This window comes from Egretta garzetta, unplaced genomic scaffold, assembly GCF_000687185.1.
Source record: "Egretta garzetta isolate BGI_Z169 unplaced genomic scaffold, ASM68718v1 scaffold229, whole genome shotgun sequence".
NCBI classification, from domain to species: Eukaryota; Metazoa; Chordata; class Aves; order Pelecaniformes; family Ardeidae; genus Egretta; species Egretta garzetta.
The window spans coordinates 1,164,308-1,175,411 of record NW_009270000.1 but is presented as its reverse complement, the minus strand read 5'-3'; the positions used below and the strand labels follow the sequence as shown (position 1 = coordinate 1,175,411).

General features: G+C 39.7%; 1 protein-coding gene across 2 annotated transcripts in view; it reads left to right on the top strand.

Moving 5' to 3' along the window:
- Window positions 1-6: 6 nt before the first annotated feature.
- ROCK1 (Rho associated coiled-coil containing protein kinase 1) overlaps window positions 7-11,104 on the top strand; it is a 92,568-nt gene continuing 81,470 nt past the window's right edge. For both annotated transcript variants that reach the window (XM_009647641.2, XM_035903000.1), the window contains exon 1: window positions 7-655. In XM_009647641.2, the coding sequence (XP_009645936.1) occupies window positions 563-655 (93 nt within the window). In that variant the 5' untranslated portion in view covers window positions 7-562. The remainder of the gene's footprint in view (window positions 656-11,104) is intronic.

Sequence of the window (11,104 nt, the reverse complement as noted above, 5' to 3'; positions counted from 1 at the left end):
CCTCATTTTTGCCTTGTTGGTGTGCCTGCAGGCTTTTGCCTTTTTTTTTTTTCGCTTTTTCTTCTGGTTTTCCGGAAAGAAAGCTGCACTTCGGAACCTGGCACCGACCCGCTGCCGCCTCTCCTGCGGGGCGAGGAGGAGGAACCGCTACGCCGGCTCCCAGGGCGGCTTCCCCGGCTGGGAAAATGAGGTTGCTGAGACGCTGGGGCCCGAGTAGCGGAGGGAGGGAGAGGAAACCTGCTGCTGCAGGGTTGTGAGCAGCCCGGGAAAGTGCGTGCGTGGAGGAGGGGGGAGAAGCAGCCTCGTGTCGTCGTCGTCGTCGTCCCCCCCCCGCCGCGGACTCCAAGGCACTCGTCTTCGGTTGTCTCTCCCCTTGACGCGCGGCGTGGGGGACTTGCCTCGGACCTTTCTGTGATTGAAGGGATTTTGCAGGAAGCGCTCCTCAGCCTGGCGTAGGCTCTGTGGGCTCTCTTTTGTGCTCGCTTGTTCCTGTTTTTTACTTTTTCATTATTTTTAACCTTACTTTGCTCTGGAATAAGGGAAACCTTTTATCTCTGGAAACATGTCGACGGGAGAAAGTTTTGAGTCTCGGTTTGAAAAAATCGACGTGACTTTAAAGGACCCCAAATCCGAAGTGAACGTGGACTGTTTGCTGGTGAGTAGGGAGCGCCGGTGGGCCCCCGGTCCCGTCTCCCCGAATTTCTTACCCTGTGGGACCGAATCTCGCACTCCCGGCTGAGTCACCACCCTGCTTAACTCTGCACTAGTGTTTTGTTTACTCAGCGTTGAGCTGAGGGTGCGTGAACGTCTCTGTGCAGGGAGAGCAGCTTTCGTACCTCAGACTTGTCATCTTTCTCACTTCATGCACCTTTCTATTTTTTTCACCGACTGTCGTAAGGGGCGGTGGACACTTCGTACAAAGGCGTGATTCGTGAGTGCCAGTCCTGTGGGGGAGGCTGTAAATTACTTTGATACACCAACTCTCTCTTCAACAACTTTTTTTTTTCTTTTTTTTTTAAGAGTGAGGTCCTCTGATATTGTGGTTAAATGCTGCAGCACTGAGTTCAGCCTGCTTAGTGTAGACGTTTGCAAATGCTAACTAATGACGTGTGAAACACAGCTCGAAGATTAATATGCCCTTACAGGTGGGGAAGTAGTCATAGCAGGGCTTTAAATGCAATTTAAAACTGTTGGTATGCTAGGCCTGGGGTAGAGCTGCTTGCTTATTGTTTCTCTACTTGCTCATACCTGATGGTTCAGTGGATCTCTCCAGTGCTGTCAGTGTTATAATTGCATAAGGAAGCAAACCATGACACTTCCTGACATAAAACCAACATGATCTGGTAGTTGCTTGACAGAGGTGGATGATATTTTAGTTCTGATTATAGAAAGTACCTCAACAAAGTGTATGTCAAATCCAGTCAATTTGTTTGGGATGTAGCTGGGTACTTACATATGCCTAGAGATGACCTTAAATAGTAGCAAATTGAAGTTTGTGCTTTTATGCTGAAGTAGAGAGTTTCATTTCTTTATAGCAAGTGATAAAAGTTCTTTAGTTTATTTTTTTTTCTGGCTTTCTGTTGTCAGGAGAACAAGTAAATTGAGTTTGTTCCTAGTATGAACTCTGACATTTGGAGTTGGAAGGGAGGCATGGGGGCGGAGATGGCTCTTAATAGTCATTCTTCATCTTCTGCTGCATGCATGCTCTTACCAGAAAGCTCACTTGAGCATAAGGTGGTGGAGAGGTGAAAAGACTCTAATGAAAGAATCTGTACAGGTTCATGATTTTGTGTACTCTATTTAGCTTATTACTGATTTGTGAGTTTCTGAAGTGTTGACAGGTCAAACTTGCATCCCTGGATCAAAGCAGAGCCTTCTGGATGTTGTTGCCACAAGGGAAAATAGCACTGCATTTTCCAGTTAACTTGCTGCTTTTGATCTATTTACATATCTGTCATCTTAGAACCACAGCTAACGAAGAGAGCTCTGATGCTTAGGATATACTGTGTCAATTTTGATAAGACTTCTGTCAAATCTGACATTTTTACACCCAGCTTCTATTAATAGATGTCAAGAGTATAGATCCAATTAAGAGTCCAGAGTTTTACATTAACCATGACTTAATTTGCTAGTATGTGCTTTAATGTGAGCTATACTATGGGGACCTTCTTGCAGTGATTGTAAGGAGGTTGCAGGTATCAAACATGGCAGATGATAGTATCTTTAACTGTATCCCTTCACCATTTAATCAGTTTAAGGATTTGACCCTTTCCAGTTATCATAACTGTGATTTGGAGTTAAGCTGTAGTCAGTTTGGGAATTAACTTGTTGGGATCCTTCCTGTCATTCTAAAACTTTACGCAAGCATGTGTTTGCATCTCAGATCTTAAGAATGGCCTTTCAAATGAGAATTTTTTAGGAATCTTCTGAGATTTTTGGGCATACCTTTGTGTATTCTTTTAAAGGCAGCTTCTTATGGTATATTCATTGGACTTATGTTGTGGTGTTTTGGTTTTTTTTTTTTTGCGAGCCCTAGTTACAGATACTGCCCTTTTAAAGTAATACCAATTTAAAAAGAAAGTGCTTCTTCTGAAGGCATCAGCTGGTAGGTTAACTTATGTGTTTGGTCATTGTATCAATTTCCCTGCTGGTTGGACTTTTACTTTGTTTCCTATCTCTCATCCTGAGTTGGTTCTTAGGCTCTTTTCTATAGAATTTAAGTATCCTTTCTAAAGAGTTTAAATATTTTACACTAGTTCTTAGTGTGATGATTCACACTACAAGCATCATTCTTGGCCCAAGGTACTATTGATATATCAAATCCATCATAATCTATGTGGATAAGCTTTTAAGGAAGAAACACTTAGGTGTAATTGATCTGCACTTAAAATAACTTGCAAGATGAACACCCCATTCCCCTTCCCCCAGGTTAAAGAGGGAAACTTGTCAGTCTCTAGGTCTGCTACACTTAAAAAGAAAATAAAACGGGTTTTGTGGTCAGACTCCATAAAAAAAGTCCTTTTTATATAACCTTTTAAATCTAAACCCTTTTTTTCATTTGATTAAAGTTGTGAATTGATGTTATTTATAATTGTTTTCACTTTTCCTGAGCAGAGGTGTTAGTTAATTGTGTGTATCTGAGAGGTAATACATAACTAACTGATGCGCAGACGCTTTAAATTCAGCATCTGTTTTTCTATACATGTAGGCTTAAAAGGCTGGAGTTCCTTTAGTTTCAAGAAACACATTTTTTTTTTTTTTGGGCTGTGTGAAGAAAAGTCTCAGCAATGCCCTTGGCTTCTCTTATTGTGTTTTTATCCTCTTTAGCTTTGATTTGTTTTGCTTCTATTCTTACTCTTCTTCCCCATCAGTTTGTAGCCCCTGTAGACTATGAGGCAGGCATGGAATAACCTTTAAATCAGTTTTGTAGGCATTTTGGGGTTTGTAAATGTCATAAGCTAGGTTCTGTGTGCTGGAAAGATTCTAAATATGTGAAGTAGTATAAGAAAACTAAGAAAAGATGGGGGGCGGGGCGGGGCTGATGCAGAGGAAGGCATGTTACCGTTTCAGGAAGGTGTGGGAGAAGTAGTGCTGACAACAGAGCAGACGGAAGAGACACACTGAGGACTATATAACTTCAATTTGTACACTACAGGAAGGAAATTCATTCAGCTGAGGTGCAGGAGAAAATGTGTTTATTTTTCCCTTTTTCTCTTATGCTGCTGTAATAAAAACAGAGCAAGAAAACTGACTAAACTGCAACTATCTATAAATTTGTTTCTTTGGGGCTTCTGTGCACTTGATTTAGTACTAGGCTGGGAAATCTATATAGGTTGTCTTTTCTGATGAGCCGCGAGAAGGCCAAAGCCCAAGTTCTGTGTAAAGCATGTGCCACAGCATAATGTAGTGCCTTTTCTCAAAATATTATGTACTTGGAGCTTGTACTACAGCCCTAAAAAGATCTAATAAGACTGTGAAGGCTGTGTGAGATAGGTAGTCACACTCTAGGGTGTGTGGTGATCAGATACTGGTGAATACCATAGGTGTGCTAAGTAGAGCCAAAGGCAACATAAGTAACTAGCTATTAACTTGAGCTTAGTCTCTCATTAATGATATTAAGCAGTGGAAAGTAGTATTCAGTGAGGATACTTCTACAACAGTTTTGGAAGAAAAACAGATTTCTTATTCCTCTGTGTTTCTTACTAAACCCTTGGGGTTTATGGGCTTCCAGTTTTTGGAGAGTGGGGAGGGAGGGGTGTGATGGGTGCATGGACATGGGACATTTTGACCTGAAGCTATCTGTGCTTTTGATTCAAGAATGACTAGCAAATTTTCATTAAAGTGCTTTTTGGTGCTCTCTCTGCTCTTATACTAATTCACAAAGAATCTCTTCATGTTTTATGTAGACATGTAACTCAATTATTCAAGTACTTAGTCAATTACTTTTGTTGATTTTTAAAACTCCAGGCTATTGATGGTCTTAATCTTCAAAGATGTCAAATGTTTCACTTGTTCAGCAGTTTGGCTTCAAATTAACTGACAACAGTAAACATTGCATATGACAAACTTGTTTTATCTAGTCTTGAGAGGTTTCCTTTTTTGTTGCACTAAAAATACGTGGGTACAGAGTGTGATTCACCTGTTTTTCCTAGGTCTATTTCATATTCAGCTAGATAAATTAATGTTAATCTGTCTTGCATAGGAAAAGGCAAGATGATCTCATCTCTGGGATTTGGAGTTCTAAACCTATATTGTCACTAGACCTTTTTTTCCTTCTGCTTAACTTGTTAGAAAGCACTTCTGAAGACCTTGTGGTTAGGAATTTGGTAAATAAATAAATAAATAAGTAAAGAATATAACTTAAAGTACATTTACTTCAGAAGCTCTTATCTATCAAAATAACTGTTGAAAATCACCTTCACTGAAACAGCATTAACTATGCTTTTAGAATCCAAGTGATAAAATGCTAGAGAAACTTGGTATCAGAGAAGCTTACTTATTTGCTAATGAAGCTAATGCACAGAAGAAGCAGAGTTTGAATGTTTTCAGATTATCAGCTTCAGAATGCTGTAAGGTGTCTGGAGGTAGTGCAAAGTAAGGGGAAATGTCATGATGGACTAAATCTCCTTGGATATGTTTCTACCATTCTTTAGATCCAAGTGCAAGGTCCTGCGCTTGGGTTGGGGCAATCATCAATATTGGTACAGACTGGGTGTTAAATAGATTGAGAGCAACCCTGTGGAGAAGGACTTGAGGATGTTTGGAGAGAATATCTCTGTCTTCTGACAGTTTTTACTGTAGTGAACCGGACAAGGGGCAATGGTTTTAAACTGAAAGAGAATAGATTTAGATGGGACATAAGGATAAAGTTTTTTATGATGAGGGTGGTGAGACACTGGAAGAGGTTGCCCAGAGAGGTGGTGGATGCCCCATCCCTGGAAGTGTTCAAGGTCAGGTTGGGTCGGGCTTTTAGCGATCTGATCTAGTGAAAGATGTCCTTGCCCATGTCCATAGGGGTTTGAACTAGATAATCTTTAAAGGTCCCTTCCAACCCAAACGATTCTGCGATTCTGTAGTGAGATCTAAAATAAGACTTCTGTCTGACCTAGAAATATAATTCTGTGTCTTAGTTAACTGTGTCTAAGTTAACATATCCAAGCTTTATATGCGAAAATATAATTGCAGGTTAATATTACCTGCTCATCACTAAGAATTATGAAATATCTAGGTTGATAGGTGAAATTAATGATAAAATATATAACTTGGTATGTTAATCAAAGGTAAAATGCAACTGTAAGCTGGCTTTGGAAATGCAGTAACTTGGTGGATTCTCATTTCGGGTTGCACCTCTTAGAAGACTTTTTTAATATTATGTAAGCCTCTAAAAAGTTAACAGTAGAGACGATGGGGCTGTCAAGATGTTAGCATTTGATTCACAGTGTATGCTAGGTTTTATACAGGAACAATGGTTAACTTAGCCAGTTGTTCTGTTCATAAAACTATTGGCTGTAGCAACATAATTATTTTTCCTAGAATAAGTTTTAATCAAGAAAGATAATAGAAAGTTGATGTCAAGGCACATTTCAGCAAGAGGAATTAAAAACCCAACCAAAATCCTGTAGTAGATTATAAATGCTGTTTTCAAGTAAAAATATTTGTAAACAATGTCATTTTCCCTGGCAGCTGTGGAGTGTTTTACGGTTTTTTTGTTGGTGGTGGGAAGGAAGAGGGAAACACCTGGAATTTGTTTGTGGGACAAGTTGAAAACCAACCTGTAGGTCTGTAAATCTTTGAGGACAGTGATAGCTTCAGGAGCTACTCACTGAGAACTTAATAAATATTTAGAAGCACTGTGAGCAGATGATATTGGTAGCCTCATAGTTGCTGTTAGCAGAATTCCCTAGGACATACTTTAGTACTACATAAAAATAAAAATCTTTTTTAGGTCTCCTACCAAGGAATACTAAGATGTTTGTCTCTATGCAGGATGTTTATCTTGAATTTGAGAGGTCCCCAAACTGGTAATGAATAACTTCTATGTATTTTTTTTTTTTGATGTAGCTTGGTGCTATTTATTGAAACTCCTTTGTCATCAAGAAATTGCAAATCTAAATGGAGATACTAAAAAACTAAATTTCCTTCTTTGAGAACAAAATTAGAGAATGGTTGAAAATTATTCTGTCTTTGCTTTATTTTGTTCAGTCATTCAAGCAGCAATAAAGCCAGAAGGTTGATGAGACACTATTGGTAAAACTGTAAGCAGTATACAGGCAACACCCAGTTATAGCCCATTTAAAACAAATGCAAATAATACCATCTTTTAGCTTTCTCAGTAGTCTGCTGATAAAAACACCCTGATTAACAGTGGTTGAACAAGAGCTAAAACTCTATCTTTGTGAAGAAGAAAAGTGGTTTGGAGCTGCTCTTGTCCATCGTGTTTTGCTCTGCTGAGATGATTGGATCTCCTGTAGTGTAATCTCTAGCCAGGTTTCTTCTTGGGCTTTTCAGTACTGGTGGATATCCAAACAACATCAGGAGAGTATAACATACTGTGGTACATCTTTAGTTACAGCAGTTAGAGACTGTCCAGTTGAGCAGCAGCTGCTTGGTCAAGGTAGTTGCCCCATGGGCACAGGATTGGTACCAGCTTCTAAGTGGAGCACAGGTCAAAACCTATTCTGATACTCAACATCTTGTAAAGGATAGGGTTTAACTAACTGAAAGATTGCCACTTCCCGTCAATATCTATACAATACAAACTGTCTATGGGGACAGTAAGTAAGATCTCTTTATTAATAGGTCCTAATTGAAATCCAACTGCTGATTTCCTTATTTCAGCTTTCTCTCTCGAATTTCTTATATGCATTCATTTTTCTGTTTCTTTTAGAGTTGAGAAATATGTGAAAGTTTTCTTGTTTTTCTCAGTTGCATGGTCTGAAGTGGTGCAAAGACCTGATGCTTGGAAACTTTTGTAGAAAACACTACACAAATGAAGGCTTTATTTTGGACTGTAGGTTGGAACTACCTAAGTGTTTTTCTAGCTTGTGTGTGTCTGGGCTACAGAACTTACAATTGATCTGGAAACACAAGTGGAATATGTACTTGGTTTTTTTCCTACAGATCTTCATAAGTCACAATATTCACTTAAAGAAAATATAATTAATAAATCCTTTAATTCTAACAGTTATGCAGTATGGAGTAATGTCTTTATCTTTTTTTCTCTTAAAAGCTGCATAGTATTCACATACTGCTGCATGGTATTCGGATGTATTAAATTGTAAGGTATAAGTATGTTCAGAGCAAGAATTGATGCTTCCTGATAAAGTCTGTTGAAGCTGGATATCGACATATAAAATGCATTGATAAAGGATGGCTGTTTTCCCATGTAGTCGCTGACTGCTATGATAATATTGTTTCTATGGAGGCTAGGCTTCTTCTTCAGCAAATAAATAAAGGCCCAAAAAATGCCCTGACTACACAAAATTAAGTATGTCATCTGGAATGCACTTTCCAAAGAAGAGGAGGCAAGAAGCTTCTCCTGACATCTGGAGATCTCAGCTAGGAAATCTTTCCCTGTTTTATGGTTGGGGAAGGTACGTTTTTCAGAAGATGGTTGTTAGGACGTGTATTATAGCCATAGCTGTAATGGTTATTTCAAATGGGAAAATGTGAAGGAAGGACGATCAGGGCATTCTTTTCATACTGGCCCCTGATCGATGATGCTATGCTTACTATTCCAAGAAAATGGACATCTTGAGATAAAACCAGGTTATTTTATGTCCATATTTTGCTTAGAAGCTTCTAAAGAAAATTCTAAAATGTTTCTCCTCTCTGAGTTAGTTACTTTGGAAGATGATTTGGAAGTCTGCCTTTTTAATATTTAATACCACATGCACAGTGGAAGTAGTATTTCACTGAGTACAAGTGATTATTATTTCACAGCATGATTGAGACTGGAAGGGACCTCTGGAGGTCATCTTGTGTAATCCCTCTGCTCTGGCAGGACCACCTAGAGCAGGTTGCCCAGGGTGGCTTTTGAATATCTCAAAGGAGGTAGACTCCACACCTCTCTGGGCAACCTGTAATTCTCCACTTCTCAGCGGTATATTTACTTGGCTGATGCTTCATAGCAGGGAATGAAATTCACCAGAACTAAATAGAAAAGTCATCGATACTCATTTTGCATTTATTTGCAGAGTTTTGGCCTCTTTAACTTGGTCAGTAGACCTCTTTGTAGCCTGAATAATTCTTCTAAAGGCATCTGTCACAGAAGACATTTCTGCATGGAGGCAATTGTAGATTTGGAGTTTTTTAAACATAAAGGTTTGTATCTGAGGGGAAAGTTGCTGTGAGTTGGTAAGCTCATTAAATTTCATGTGTGACTGCAGTTGAAGCAGGTTAGATGTTGAATTTTTCTTTTGGAGGAAAAGAGAAAGAGTTAATACCTTGCTCTCATGCCCCATTCATGATTCTGAACCATGGTAGCATTGTGTTTTCTGTATCTGTGTGTGTACACCATTCTCTTCCTGACAAGCAGCGAGGGAGGCTGAGTAGGACTTTCCTATTGGCATGGGAATGTGGAAGACTTCCTGATAGTCATGGGGCAGGAACCTGTCCCTGGGAGATAGGTGAAGAGGGAAGAGAGACTGCCTGTGGTAGAAGCTGAAGTGCAAGGTGTCAATACAACAAGCACCATCTTCCTGGAGTATGGATGACAGAGTCCAGCACGTTAATTCTATCATTGAGATCTAGGAGCACCTTTGACTACAAGTGTGGATTGATTCTGTGTTAAGGTTCTTAAGAGGGGAAGAAACCTCTTCATCCAGGAGATGATAAGAGTAGAAGAGGATGGGGAAGATCCTTCAGGGAGGAGCAAGATTGAAGGTCGGACAGTGAGTTTGTGCCGGTTATACTTGCCGCTGCCTTTTCACAGGTGCCAGGTTGTGCAGAACAATACTAGGCACAACATGAAGCTGTAGTTGAAAACAGAGGTAATATTGGTACCTCACAGCTTTGTCTTGATATTATGTGCTGCTGTCAGTGTTAGAGGTGGAATCATAGAATTTCCTCACAAGCCCTTTTTTGTTAGAAAATCATATTATACCAATGTATTATTTTACTAATCTGTTCTTAGAAAGTACCTGTGATTGTAGCATGGAAAGAATCCTGTCAGTATTACGCTGAGAGAATTTACTCTCCCCTTGCAAAGAGGAAAGGTTCTTCTGTCACTTCAATCTACCTAGCAGTTTGTTTATTGCTCCAGTACATTTTTTGTGAGCTGCTGTCGTCCTCCTTAAACTCCAGTTACTACTAAGTTCATTGGTAATTGCCAACATACCAATGATAAGGTTTGTGGGGGTCTTGGGACCATTCAAACCTGCTATTACATGCTATGTATCCTCTTTTGTAGGAATACAAGGCCAAAAATAGTGCCAGCCAAATGGTAGACTTATTAGGACTTGAAGTTTTTGCTCTGCTAGCATTGGCAACAATTGTCATGGCTTTTGAAGCAGGGGCTATTGTTGCCAATGCTAGCAGAGCAGAGATGGTCACAGAAATAACAAAATGCCCGTTAAGGGCTACGGAGTGAAAGCTGAACTATTGATGTGAGTGTGTGTTTTGTTGGTTTGGTTTTTTTGTTCTGTTTTTTTTTTTTTTTTAAAAAGTACACTGAATTTGGAATTGGGGATGTCGTTAAGAAGCTAGGCTTTCCCTGTAGAGAATAGATTAGTGTGCTTTCTGGAAGAGCTGTTGTCTTCTGTCTTTTACTAAAATGCTTGTGGCTATTTTCAGCATTTCTCATACCCCACAAACTGTTTTGTGGATATGGTTTCTGGACATAGCATGACCTTGAAGTGTGTGGAGGTGCTTTTGGCTTGTAAAATCAGACGGTTGGAGAAATTGTCAGAACTAGTCACACTGTGGTTCTGAAACAAGCTGTGAAGACTCTTATTAGGAAGACCATATCCAAGAGAATTCTGGGTTATTTATCTAAAGAATAGAGTTGTAACACAAAGGTCGTCTTGTATCAGGTAACTTGCACGCTCAGAGCTGTTCACCAATTCCACTTGGCAGATTGGATTGGAGTAAGGAAAGGACTAAAAGATTCTTGCTTTTGGTTCTTGAGGAGTGAAAGGTCAGAGAGGTCTTTGAAATTTTCTCCTACTGTTTCTTTTCTGTCCTAAAATGCCTTTAGGCTCTCATAGCAAAGCGTTTATCCTTCTCGATGTGATGTATACATAACACTATTTTCATTGGTAGTTTGGACTTGAGATGTAATCAAAGATGCCGTTTAGAGGAAAAATTGGAGTGTTACGATGCTGGTGCTGCTGGAGCTGCTTTGGTTCTGGGACTGCAACTGTAAATTACTCTTATGGAACTTCTGCACAGTGCAATTGATTTCGGCTAGCATCAGGGAAGAGTTGGGATGGCTTGCATTGTTCTTAGCCTTACCTTCTCTTTTGGTCCTGACAACCTCCTCCTTGAGCTCCTGTCGAAGGGGGGAGTCAGATCAACTTCACCCTCATATAAAGAATAGTTTATATCACAGTTTTTGGTAAGTCCATGGGAAAGAAGGGTCTGAGAACCATGAATTCTAGGGAAA